Consider the following 14774-nt stretch of genomic DNA (forward strand, 5'->3'; position numbering starts at 1 on the left):
AAAACATACAAACAAAAAAGACATGACCAGTCACTAACAATGCAGTGTAGTGTGTAGACAGTAACACGGTACGGTGAACATGAATGACACTGGGATCGGAATGTCGGAACCCAGTAGTCGTTCGCAACTCAGCCTCGCGTACTCATTTAATCAGTCAATTTAAATTTCATTTAGCTTGCCTATTCTTCAAGTTTATGATATATTCACTTTTTCTATTTAAAAAGGGTAATCCAAACAGACCATAAAAACGATTTTATAATAAGCCGACTTCAACTTCCATCACTTACGACACGAACTTATTTTGGGTGGTTTTTTTTTAACAAAACCGTTTGACTCAAACTAAAGCTTCGGCATTGGATAAGGAGCGAGGTCCCTGTTGCCATCTTGCTTAGTTTATACAGAGACTGGGTTGCCAGCTTGGCTGTTCTTGATAAATAGTAGTAAATAGCACAACCTTGTGCAATGAGAGATAGAGAGAGAGAGAGAGAGAGAGAGAGAGAGAGAGAGAGAGAGAGAGAGAGAGAGATTTTGAACAAAAAACGAATATCTCTCTCTCTCTCTCTTACCCTCTCTCTCTCTCTCTCTTGCCCTCTCTCTCTCTCTCTCTCTCTCTCTCTCTCTCTCTCTCTCTCCCTCTCTCTCTCTCTCTTCCTATTTCATCTGTCACACTGTTTGACAATCTTCTTCACCTGGCTCACTTGTACTTGTAATATCGGGTGTAAGGTAAAATTTTGAACAATTATTATTCTTTATAAAATGCAGAAACTTTGCAAATAAACCGATAGACTAGATATTAATTCGATTCGAAAAGTGGAACACAAAAGGAGAATTTGCGAATGCCCGGTCCAGACATAAGTGTTATGGTCTTATTTATAAAATCTAGAAACTTTGAAAATAAACGGACAAGATAGAGATTCATTCGATTCGAAAAGTGGAACACAAAAGCAGAATTTGCGAATGCCCGGTCCAGACATAAGCGTTATGGTCTTATTTATAAAGTGCAGAAACTTTGCAAATAAACGGATAAGATAGAGATTCATTCGATTCGAAAAGTGGAACACAAAAGCAGAATTTGCTAATGCCCGGTCCAGACATAAGCGCTATGGTCTTATTTATAAAGTGCAGAAACTTTGCAAATAAACGGATAAGATAGAGGTTCATTCGATTCGAAAAGTGGAACACAAAAGCAGAATCTGTGAATGCCCGGTCCAGACATAAGCGTTATGGTCTTATTTATAAAGTGCAGAAACTTTGCAAATAAACGGATAAGATAGAGGTTCATTCGATTCGAAAAGTGGAACACAAAAGCAGAATTTGTGAATACCCGGTCCAGGCATAAGCGTCATGGTCTTGTTTAAATGAAACAATGCCATTAAAAAAAATATATGGTCAATGAGTAATTAAGCTAAATATGCGGAGTTCAAATAGATAACTTGATCTGTGAATTTTTTTTATAATTAGCTGTTTTTATTCTCCATCATTTAGGTTATGTGATTAAGTTTATAATTGAAATACAAACTTTATCTCACTTATCAATGTTTTGCAATAAAGGAGAGTGTGAGTGAACCTGAGCAAAGGAAATTATTTGAGAGAGTGATATTTATCATGCTTTTCAGTTTGTAGTTGAATTCTAGAATGGATTCTTTATAGTTCTCATTGATTGTATGTCAGTGTGTCAGTCTTTAGGACACCGATTACCCTAATGCGGCCACAATTTACAATGTGACAGCCACAAGCCCGTTAAACGCAGAGTGGGGTATTGTTGTTTGCAAGTAATGCTATGGTTTTAATAGGATATCTGTCTCCTATTAAAATACATTCCTGTGTTGGATTTTGGATTAAATTCATGTCTTCTTCGGATTTTGGGATATTTAATTTTCATGGATTGTGATTGTGATTTTCAAGACTATTAATGTAAGTAAATGCCCAAATAGATATTTTTATTCATTTATTCTTTATTTTTTTTTTTTTTTAGTTTTGTTTTGTTTTGAAGCATTTATTATAAGAAATATTGTACATATGCACTTATACACCAAAGACTATATCCTTTCAACTGCTTATTATTATTATATTATTATTATTATTATTATTATTATTATTATTATTATTATTATTATTATTATTATTATTATTATTATTATTATTATTATTATTATTATTATTATTATTATTATTATTATTATTATTATTTTTATTATTATTATTGTTATTATTATTATTATTATTATTATTATTATTATTATTATTATTATTATTATTATTATTATTATTATTATTATTATATTAATAATAATAATAATAATAATAATAATAATAATAATAATAATAATAATAATAATAATAATAATAATAATAATAATAATAATAATAATTAATAATAAGTGCATTGAGTGAAATCCCAATCATGGTTGCCCAAATAAAACTGGCGCTAGAATCCCGACTACCTGTCTAAACGAATGTTGTTTGTACGATACATACTAACTACACGTTCAATATCGGGGGGCAGAAAATATACGTTTGGTTTTATGAAATTAAAACAGTAGTCCCACATTGTTCTTTGATGTTATTTGTGGTTGCATTTGCTTTGAAACTTACACATTATATTGTGTTACATTGTTTACAAAATATTTCTGGTACTCGTATGCATGTGTAGTCAACGGACCACCGGTCAATCGTGTTCTTTATTATTTTATTATTAATTTTGGCTTGACATCTTACATATGTGAATTTGACAGGTTGTTATGGATGGTAATTATAACATTAAGTGATTTTTAAACATTTTTACGGCGTTTTAAATGTCTTTCTTGCATTCATTGCCGAGCACCTCCACTTTTCTGTTACTATTTTAACGATCAGCTGATTTTCTCTTGCCTCCCCTTTAATTTCGCGGACTTTTTTCAGAACGAGGCGTGGGAGTGGCTAATTCTGCTATATTCTTAACTGAGATACTGTTCTTTTGGTGAATACGGACGAGGCATTTTGTGTTGCGGTTAACCAGGGTGAACAGTATGTGAGACGGTCGTATAAGATACTGTCCTTTTGTTGGTTACAGGTAGAGTTATTTGCTTGGCTTTAACCAAGAAAGAACAGTATCTCAAAATATTACGCAACATATTACGTCAATGAAATCGCCGACTAACAGAAAAACGCAATTTATCATCAGCTATTATTTAATGTTAGAAGACTTACACTATGTAATAGAATTAAAGAGTTATGAATGAAAAAACTAAATGTGTCGATTGCGGCAAAACTGGCTGGATCTGGGTCAGCCCAGATACTGTCCTTTTGTTGGTTAGGGCAGAATAATGTGATTGATAAGAACACAATTTCTCTTTTGTGTAATTATTTGTTGTTGTTGTTGGGGGTTTTTTTTGGTTCAATTTCTTTAAGTTTCAGTCTCGGTGTTCGTTGTCTCATTGAAACTGCCATTGGCCTAAATATAGAATTGACAGTCGACGATGGACATCATTGCAGTCTATAACAGTCGACAGTCTATATCACGTGTGTCGCTAATTTCCAATTTGGAAATCTTTTACGTTGTAAGTATGAAGGCGTGTGTTTCTTCCCTATGTTCATGTAGTAGAGAGGTGATGTTACCCGCACAAAATAGCAGAATTAGTCACCGTCCTTACAACGTCAACTTTTAGGTAACAGCCTCTTATGTTATGACGATCGACTCAATCAGCAAAGTCCGGTCCGCATTCGTGCACCGTCGCGAACCCGCCGGGTAGCATCGTCACAACACACCTTTCGACAAGATGCTCTGCCGTCTCGGGTTCTTGCCCACAGCGTGGACATATTGGACAGGTAGTTAGACCCCACCGATGTAACGCACTTGCCGTTAGGCAGCTCCTCGACCGAAGCCGATTCGCAGCTACCCAGTGTCTCATCTTACTGATATCAAAGCCTGGCAAGTTCTCACCAAGCTTAGAGGAGTGTAGGTCCCCGCCCCCACGAGCGATTGAATTCGTCCAGACCGACTTCCATCTCGTATGTGCAGCTCTGTCCGTAGTCAGGGATTCTGCGTACAAGGGTTGCCGGGACGAATTTAGGCTCGAAACGGGGGCACCGTCCATTATGCGCATGAGAGGGGTATCCCCATTCCCTCTCTCTTTGATCTTACTCAGCCAGTTTCCCGTAGTCGTCTCCCTCCGGCCATCGGGGGGCTGGATCGCTGCCATTATCGGGCCCCATTCTCTAGGGGTTGTTGCTAGCGTTCCTGACACTATGTGCATCGACTTGCGAAGTTTTACATCCACCTTCTCAACGTTTCTGCTTCTACCCCACACTGGAGCGCAATACTCCGCGGTGGAATAGCATAGTGCCAAGGCGGACGTTCTCAGGAGCGCTTGGCTAGCGCCCCAAGTCGAGCCCGCCAGCTTCCTCAGAAGACTATTCCGCTTCTCTATCTTCCGGGCAACCCTTTCGAGATGCACCCGATAGGTAAGGCTGCGATCCAACGTCACCCCTAAATATTTTGGATGCGGCTCATATGGGAGTGGCTGGTCCCCGACTAGGACATTCAGTTTGCGGGTGTGCCAAGCACTGCATAAGTGAAATGCAGTGGCCACGGTTTTTGAAGTGTTCATATTCAGGTACCACTTGTCGAAGTAGGATTTGAGTCTGGTGACGTCCTCGCTGAGTACGCTCTCGAGACGGATCCACACTTTACTCTGAGTAACGAGTGCCCAGTCGTCCGCGTATCCCAACCTCAAGGAGGAAGTGTTCGGCATATCGCTAATGTAAACGTTAAACAATATTGGCGCAAGTACCGACCCCTGAGGGACCCCATTCTTCAATTTCCTTACTTTGCTCGTGACTTCTCCCAGCGCGACGTGGAATTGTCTTTACCCTAAGATCGAAGAGAACAACTTCAAGGTCTTTTTGCACCTTATGATTTTTGCAAGTTTGAGCATCAACCCTTCGCACCAGACCGTATCGTACGCCGCTGATAGGTCTATAAAGACAGCACCTGTTTGCTGTTTTCTCTCGAACCCGTGCTCAATATGCTCTGTAAGGGCAATGACCTGCTCCGTGGTGCACCTCCCTTCCCTGAAGCCTGCCTGCTCTGGTGGCAGGGCAGCGTCTAGGACCGGCCCCCATCGGTTTAATAGAACACGCTCCAACAATTTGTAAAGACAGCTCAGCAGCGATATGGGTCTGTAACTGTCTCCCTCCTTCGCCGGTTTCCCTGGCTTCAGGATGGCAACTATCTTCGCATGCTTCCACACTTGTGGAAGCTTTCCTTTTGCAAGGACGTCGGACATTGCCTCTGCCAGCCATGCCCGTGCCCTGGGGCCCAGATGTGTCACCATATCGGAATATACACCATCTATCCCTGCTGCTTTGCCGTTCTTCACTTCGCTAATGGCTGCACCCACTTCTCGGGGACTGAACGGGGTCGTCCAGTCCGATTCCTCCGCAGGTAACGTCCAAAATCGTACGGTACGCCTTGCGGACACCGCGCTCAAAAGCCTGATTAGGGACCCGTTTGCTACGGCTCTTAATGTTCTTGGAAATTGTGTCTGCCTCATACTCCGGTGCAGCCTTCGCATAATTCCGATCTGGGTCCAATTTCTTTATCAAACGCCAAGCGTGGCGGTTGGAGTGTGTAAAGTCGAGACTTTCCACGGTCTCCTGTCACCGTTGCTTCCTTCCCTCTGCCAGAGACTGAAGTAGTCTATCGGCTACGTCCTGGGACTGGGTCTGCTGGTACTCTCGGTACAGCTCTTCCGACTCTGCTGTCCAGCAAGGAGTGTAGAATTTCCGTTTGCCCCATGGAATAGAGCGTTGGGCGCTCTTAACCAGTAGCCTGCTAAATCTGGTTTTATTCTTGGACTTGGGAGGAATGGCAGGGCAAACCTGCTCGATATAGGAACCGAATCCCTCCCAGTCAGCCTTCCTGAAGTTCCATCTACAAAGTGGGAGAGACGGCACTCTCGGTATTGTCACCCCAGCTGTGACAAGAACCGGTCTGTGCTGGCTATGCGGAAAGTCCCCGAGGACTGTTCGCTTCACCTGCAGCGGTTCACCATCGCGCCTTTCGTAACGAGGGTGAGGTCTGGAGTATACTCCTTCTTATGGCAGGTACCCCGGAAGGTACCCTTGGCTGTAGGATCGTACACTAGGTGTAGATCATTACAGTCCATCCATGAGCGGAGTTGTCTTCCGCCTCGTTGCAGTCTCAGTAGCCCCATTCGTGATGGTGGCTATTAAAGTCTCCCAGACAGCTGGAAGGATGGCTGACCACCGGTACCGGTGGTGTAGTCCAAGTCGCCCTAGGTGGTTTGTAGATATTATGCAAACACAGTCCACCTTCTTCCACGGAAATTCGGTTCACCCCATTGCTGTCCGTTACGCTCTCAATGACCCTTTCCTTCGATGGCTCTTTAGCGTAAACGCTAACCCCTCCTTTGAGCCTCAAAGTGTCCTCGCGTTGGACCACCGTATAGCCTGAGATCTGGAATCGGGAAGATTGCGCGCCTGAGTAAAGGTGGGTCTCCTGTAGCAGGAGGATGTATACGCTATGGGCGGCCAATAGCTTTGATAAAAGCTCATTTTTTGCCATACTCTGGCTCTCGACGTTCAGGGACAATATATGCGTCAGTTCGCCATCCCCGCCGTCGTATTTTCCGATCGGCAGGCCGCGAATCGATTGATGAGAGGGATGCTTGCTTTTTTCTTGAACGTGCCGACGACCCTGGCGACACGAACGCGGTATTATTTGGCTAGGCGGCAGACCGCTTCGCCATTGACGGAACTGATTTGGAATCGACATGAAGATAGTAGTGTGGCGCCCGGGATAGGGCTGCTATTCGGGCACCGGGTTGGATCAAATTTAGTCACACACCGGGGAGAGCAGCTCATGTGGCTCGTTGGCTCGATACCCGGGATGGTCTCTTGACGGTCAACCGGGGTTCACACCTTTGCCCTCCCGTGTGGCTCAAGCCCCCTCACCAGCTGCAAGGTATAGATCCACCAGGGGGAACTTCTAGCAAGTGACTAGCTAGTCCGAGAATAGAAAGCGTTCATGACATCCGATTTTTTAGGCACTTGCTTCGCTTGGGCTTAAGGGGGGGGGGGGGAGGGGGGCAAGCGAAATTAAAAATGATGAAATTTGACCCAGTTTGCTAAAATTAAATTTTGGTGAGTTTTGTCATGTGACCATTTGTCTGCTTAACAATTTGCATAAGAACTTCATCTTCAGTTTTTTTCTACTCAAAATAACGTATTTTGTCACCCATGGTTTGGTTAAATCCATGCCCATATCTCTCTCTCTCTCTCTCTCTCTCTCTCTCTCTCTCTCTCTCTCTCTCTCTCTGTGTGTGTGTCTCTCTCTATCTCTGTGTGTGTGTGTGTCTCTCTCTCTCTCTCTCTCTCTCCATCTCTATCCTCGGCCCTCTTCATCTCTCTTACTCTCATACCCCTCTCCATGCTTTCAATCACTCACCAAAGAAACTCACAAAAACACACATACATACAATACAGGATCTCAACGGCATCTCACTACGATTCTCTGGGATGAGACAGCGACTGTTTAAAATAGATTTAATCCACCTTTGTTACGAGAGACAGGTGATCCATTGTTTTAAAACTTGTTTTCCATTCTTTTATGTTCGAATTAGCTAAATGGAAAGCATGTATTCATCGGTTAAGAACAATGCAATTATAATAATAATAATAAAAATAATAATAATAATAATAATAATAATAATAATAATAATAATAATAATAATAATAATAATAGATCTTTATTGTCCATAAATATGGCAATTTGTCATTTAGTTACACTTGTTATAACGTTAAACGATAACTGTAACATTGAACAGATATTTCACTCCTACTTATTTTTCTCTCTCTCTCTCATTCTCTCTCTCTCTCTCTCTCTCTCTCTCTCTCTCTCTCTCTCTCTCTCTCTTCCTCTCTTTCTTTCACACGTGCGATATACACAACATAAACATATTCATTTCGTTTTCAATTTGTTACGATTGTGGCAATTCGACACCAAAATCATCATCATTATCAATTGGTCAGTTAATCTTACATTAAATAAATTAATCAGTTAATCACTCAACGAATCAATCCTTGGTTTTGCTGTACCATATGAAATATTCAAAATTTTTATTGCTGATGGAACGAACGTTGATTTATACTTGTTAGTTCTACATTTAATCTGACAAAACCTTCTCCCAGATGGTAAAAGACTAAATTCATGGTATAAAATATGTTTTTTATTTTTGGTAATTGGGAATGCTTTCCTTTCTATTGCTTTTCCATGAATTCTTTCTACTCCATCAAGAGGATGGTTTATTATTTTTGATGCCTCTTTGATAGATTTTGAAATTTTTGATTTATCTTTAAGTCGGCAGCCTCCAAACCATATGGTGCAGCCAAACGCAATTACACTTTTAATCAATGAGTCATAAACTCTTAACATAGTTTTCTTCCTTACTTGAAATGTTCTCAATTTTCTTAGGATGTATAATCTTTGGGCAACTTTCTTAGATATTATATTAATATGTTGAGAGAAATTGAGGGAACTATCAATGGTTATTCCTAAATATTTAAAATAGTCAACTATCTCAACATCATCTTTACCGATCGCCACACACTTTAAGTCGTTCTTATTTTTTACACCAAACACCTGTTCTTTCGTTTTTTCAACATTTAATTCAAGCTGATTTTGTTTACACCAATCGGTGAATATATTTATTTGTTTGAAATAATTCTTTTCGGTAACTTTATCTTTTAATAAGCCAATAATAGCAGTATCATCTGCATATTTCACTATAAAACATTATATATAACATTAACTTTTTTAAAACATTCAAGCATAAATCAAGAATTATACCATTATTTTAAAGTTATTACACTTTTCTATTAATTCTGAAATGATTTTATACCTTATTTGATACCCTTTAATCACTGTAAATGAATTAATACTAAATACGATTAGTATCTAGAAAATATCTGCATTTTGGCGATTATTACGCTTGGTTAATTGAAAGCTGTAATAGGGAAGAACAAAGGCGCTTAGACCATTTGCCAGAGTGGTTCTAAAGAAAGTGTTATTCTAATGGATCTTGTTAACCTATATGCAAATGTTCATGCTTTCTACCCAAATTTCTACGATTTTAGCCCAATTCCCCATATCATAGGACATTTAAACATTAATTTCAATTTTTCAAATCGTACCACCAAGCATTCATAAGCATGTCTTTACTATTTTTAAGCGTAACCTTAAAGCTTTCCTGTTTGTATTTACTAGATGGTATAAGAAACAGGACAGTTTGTGTTTGTATTAGTTTTTATCGAAGTAATTTTAGAAATTAACGTTTGATTGTTTTTGGAAATACAGCGTTATACATGATGTCATCATCATGTATTACGATATCATATTTATCATTCAGTTAAAACTTGTATTGATGTTTTCATAACGATGGTCGTCGGATCAATCCTCTGAAGTCCCGATTTTCACGACCGGATGATTAAAATTGAATCCTTGTGGCAAATAAATACGAGCTCGTATGTAGACTTCAGAGTTTTGTTCCGCCGATCGTGAAAATCGATACTTCAGAGGTTTGATCCGCCGACCATCGATAACCATTGCTGTTCAAAGTAATATATGCACATTTTCATTTTTCTCCCCTTGCAACCCGTGTTTCCGTATCTTATTCTTCTGCTTTGATCAAAAGTTAAAGCAAAGCGGAAAGAAGAAAAAAAAACTTTTCTTCAGTATCAATGAGTAACCAACTTTAGGCAGTGACGGATATTGTAAGGCTGCTAAGACATTGTAAGTAAAGAAGCTTTGGTCCTATATGGCCTTCAAGCATCATAAATAAAGCACTATAAATTGCGCTGGAGAAGGTAAATTTGTAAAATGTTCTATAAATTTAGCTGTCTATCTGATTTCCTTTTTAATTTTTAAATTGATCGATTTATCTTTATTAGAATTTTAAATGGGTTTTACATAAAATTTTCAAATGAAGCTTGTAAGATAAAAAGGCATTTATGTTATGCTGTTTTATTTCAGAAAAAGAAACCAGTCCACTAGAACCTATGATCACATTGAGTATGAATGGATTGCAATTTAAAGATCTGAACACTTATACCACGTGTTATTTCGAAAAACAGCCCGACATCAACGATCACTCGAGTACTGAGGCAGAGGAAATAATCTTTTGGAACAAAATTTTAAAAGATGAGCATGAGCTCAGCGGGGAGCCCGATTTCAGCTACCTTGCGAGTCTTCTTAAAATGAATAATGATTGGAACAAAGCAACTTGGGTAAATTCCGTACCATACAACATACCAGCCAGACTTTGTAAACCGTTCATCGACATTTCTTGTGGTACAATAGATGATCCTCTTGAGTGTAACGTTAAAGAACGAGTATTGGTTGAGGGCATTGCTGTTCTGTGCCAACACTCCAATACCTCACAAAGTGAAAAGTTGATTGAACAAGAAAAGAATACTGATGACTTTGGATTTGAATGGAAGACCACACAATCTCCAGATTCACTTCCTCAAAAGGAATTGTGCGGTTTTGACCTTTACTATGATACAACAAAGAAACTAGTTAACAGAAAAAAGAAAGAGACTAACGAATTCAATCTCATCTTTAATTATAACCCTTTATCTAAACTAATTCAAATTCCCGAAAAGGTGGAATTTTGGCAAATTGAATTATGCCAACATTTAGGAATCTCAGGCAGCTGTGATTTGTTGGCCATTTGCTCTAATGGTTTTGTGTCAGTTGGTCGTGAATGCATCAAACCAACAGCTATCGTAATACAAGTTACGGGAAAGACCGAGAATATGTGGTAAGGATTGGGCCAACTTAGCATTCTACCACGTTACCCCTTACCTCTCCGCTTCGTGTCATATGATACGAGATGGGGCTAAATCTATTACTTTAAAGTTCACGAAATCATGTAATTTACTATTTGAAGATTTCTTAAAAGCATACCACTTATCAGTTAACTTTTCAAGCGACAATACCTCAGCAGAATACCACACATGACTAGAGTTTATATTCAGATGCGTCATATTACAGGAATTAAAACAATAGTTATATAGACACATGTGCAAAAGTAACTTGACATTTTTATTACTATTGTTTAAGGATGTATTATTGTCAATAGTATTATATAACCAAAAAGAGCATTCAATAAACTCCATGCATGCTTTGTTTCGATTATTTTTAATGTTTCCTTATTGTTTTGCTGACGAAGGGTTTGTAACCGAACGTCCATTATCTGTTCTTTTACATTTTTACCTTTTCGACGATCCCAGGCTTCAGGCAGTCCCTAAAGCTCTTTAGTTATATTGCAATCTATCATTCAGGATATGGAACATTTTTATAAAACAGCTTGATATTTTGACTTCGGACATGACGCAATGAAATAGATATAGAAAATGTTACAGATAAATTCGTCAAAACTCAAGTTCTTAAATACTAGAAGCAGAACATGTTTGTATCAATGTACCCCGATATAACATCATCATGTTCTCTGCTATTGCTTACAAGTTGTCTGCTGTTTAAAATTAGATAAACTATCTCCGTGAAATTATGTTGTCATTGCTTGATTTTCAATTCGTTTACCATTGGAATCATTCCCCGAAGAAAGAGTCCGTCTTCTTGGCCATATTCGTGTTAACCGGGAGCTGGAGTGGTACAGCGTTTCAATGTTAGCAGAGCTACCTGCTATAATATTATCGCAAAGTTGAACAATGAAGGGCGTGTGAGGAATCAAAGGCGGACAGGTCAACTCCTGGTAACAACGGCCAATGGTGATGATCGAATCACACGATTAACGACTAACCCTTTCCTTATGCCTCTTCAGGGTGGACAGTGCTACGGAGCAGCTTCTAATGGTGTCACACTACTATGTTATGATGATATTATATCCAGGGCGCAAATTCATCGCCGCAAATCGTGTACAGTCACAACGCAACGATTCGCTGCCTCCCAGTGATTCCTCTTGCTGGTACAGAAGCTTGGCAACTTCTCTCCCAGTTTCAAGGAGTCTATGTCCCATCCACCTTGAGGGATTGTATTCGTCCAAACCGACTTCCATTCCGTATGCACACCCCAGTCCGAAGCAAGGGAAGCTAATATTAAGGGTTGCTGGGACTTATTTCGGCTCCAAACACCATCTAATATGGACTTGAGAGGGTATCCCTATTTCCTCTCTCGATCATGTTAAGATCGGGGGCTGGAATGCTTTCATTATCGGACCCCAATGAATGATTAATTACAGCCCATAACAGGGACAGATTGAATGTCCACAATATATAAACCAACACATAAAAAGAGGATCCCTATTGCTCAGCTGGTGGTGCACTCGCTTCACAAGCAAAGGGAATATGATCGATCTCGGGTGCAGTCGAGTTGGGGTTTTTTTTCCCCCCCCCCCCCCCTGTCAAGTCAGAAGTGGATGGTTAAAGGGGTCTGTTGGATCTGGCGGAAAGTACTATCCAAAGGATAGCAAATAAATGTTATGGTCCGTTTTACGCAATTAAAATCGGGATAAATTCCAGCTCAAAGAGCGTAATGCTATGGATTACACAAAGAAAATATTGTAATTGTAGGAAAAGATAGACTCGTGCTCCCTCCAAGGAAAATGCCTCAGTTTCAACATGATTTATAAAGCATCAGTCATAAAGAAATAGTAGAAGCAAATAGAAAAAGCTACAGAAGACATTCAAATGGCCATTTTAACACACGATACAGTTAAACTTCACTCCAGCAGCTTGCCTGGAACTTGATAGAAACTAACACTGATCACATCGGCAAACAGGATATCTCATTGACCAAAGTACATTGGTCAATATAATATAAATGCTTTTGCTAATATTCCTCGTTATTATGATATACAATATTAGGTCTTTGTTTTTCAACTAGCATCGGTGTCGTAAATAATAGTGTTCACTACCACAGCCTTTGTCAATTGTTCGTCGACATCTTAAGTTATAATACTATTCAATATCACGTTTTTCGTAAATTATCCTCGTCGTCGTAAATGACTAAATGATTGAATATTGTAAATTTTGCCAATAATCCTCGTTATCATAAATGACTATATTCAATACCATGTTTTTCGACAATGATCCTTTTCATCATATATGACAATACACCGTTTTTGTCAATTATCCTCATCATAAATCATAATATTCAATATCACGTTTTTCGCCAATTACCCTGGTCATCGTAAATTATGATATTCAATATTATGACTTCGTCAATACTCCTCAGATTTCAATATCTGAATTTTTGTCAATTATACTCGTCTTGAATGCCAATGTTGAGTATTTGGTTTTCGTCAGTCATCCTCGTCATCATAAACGACAATGTTTTTCGTCAATTATCCTGTCATCATAACTGACAATATTCAATACAATGTTTTTCGTCAATTATTTCGTCAACATAATTGACAATATTTAATACCATGTTTTTCGTCAATTATCTTTGTCATCGTAAGTTATATCATGAAGGTCGTCATTAAGTTATACTTCTTGTTATACTTTTATTGATCAGCATCTTTGTTTTTATAAAACACCCTTGTCACTGCCAGACATCATTGTCTTTAACACTGCTATAGTGAAATAAAACATTGTTTTACCTCATGCCTGCGTTTTTTTATTCTTCCTCTGAACATGATTTAGTGCATTGATTTATTTTGGCAACAGTATCTTGCTTTCACTGAAAAAAATTAAAGGGAATCCTCCTCCTCCTCCCCTTCCTCCCCCTCCTCCTCAAACAACAACAACAACAACAAAAACTACTACTCCTCCTACTACTACTACTCCTCCTTTTCCTCCTCCTCCTCCTCCTCCTCCTCCTCCTACTACTACTACTACTACTACTACTACTACTACTACTACTACTACTACTACAACCACCACCACCACCATATCATTATCATTACCACTTCTACTACAACCAGCACAACCACATCGTCATCACGACCACTACTACTGCAACCACCACCACATCATCATCACTATCACTACTACTACAACTACAACCACCACCACATCATCATCACTACTACTACTACTACTACTACTACTACAACTATCACCACCACCACCACCACATCATCATCACTATCACTACTACTACAACTACAACCACCACCATCACATCATCATCAACACCACTACTACTACAATCACCAAGACCACATCATCCTCAAAACTACAATCACTAGCATTAGGTTTTGGAGCTTTACTTCTTTTGAAATAAGGAAACTTCGGAATTGTATTTGGCATTGTGTTTATATTTATATATCATAATATAATTCTAATCAGTTATCTATTTAGAACTAGATACTATACAATATGTATGCCAAATACCATTCCAATTCCTTTTTCTTGTGTGCGGGAATTCCTCTTTCGGCATCGAAATTCCTACGAGTGGTGTCTGAAATTCCTGTGAGCCAAATTTAAAGTTGGCGTCTCTTTGCTATGATGATGCAGTGAGTGTGAGAGAGTCATCACTACACACATAAACAACAGAAACAATTTAAAAACATAACTATGACACGCAACTCACACACGAGGCTATGCTATTTATCCTTTTCTCTATATAGAACAGGACAAGACAAACACGAGCTTGACTCTCTCTTCACTTAGCATTGATGTTTGTCGTCTGACGAGTTAAACTCTCGGTCGACCTGTCAATATTCCTTTTTGCCTAGGACGTAATCATTAATAATAGAATGTTGTGTGGTTTTGACCGTGAAGAAAACCTTAAGAAGTCAGATTAT

At 39.0% G+C, this 14774-nt stretch overlaps 1 protein-coding gene across 1 annotated transcript in view; it reads left to right on the forward strand.

Annotated features, from left to right (window-relative positions):
* Positions 1 to 13629, forward strand: part of LOC144966761 (uncharacterized) — a 30279-nt gene extending 16650 nt beyond the window's left edge. Inside the window, exon 5 of the mRNA XM_078903534.1 lies at positions 10034 to 13629. Coding sequence (XP_078759660.1) covers positions 10034 to 10827 — 794 coding nt within the window. The 3' untranslated portion in view covers positions 10828 to 13629. The remainder of the gene's footprint in view (positions 1 to 10033) is intronic.
* The last annotated feature ends 1145 nt before the right edge of the window (positions 13630 to 14774 follow it).

The sequence above is a fragment of the Berghia stephanieae genome, chromosome 2, assembly GCF_034508935.2.
Source record: "Berghia stephanieae isolate SIO BIC M18660-M18661 chromosome 2, UCSD_Bste_1.3, whole genome shotgun sequence".
NCBI lineage: Eukaryota > Metazoa > Mollusca > Gastropoda > Nudibranchia > Aeolidiidae > Berghia > Berghia stephanieae.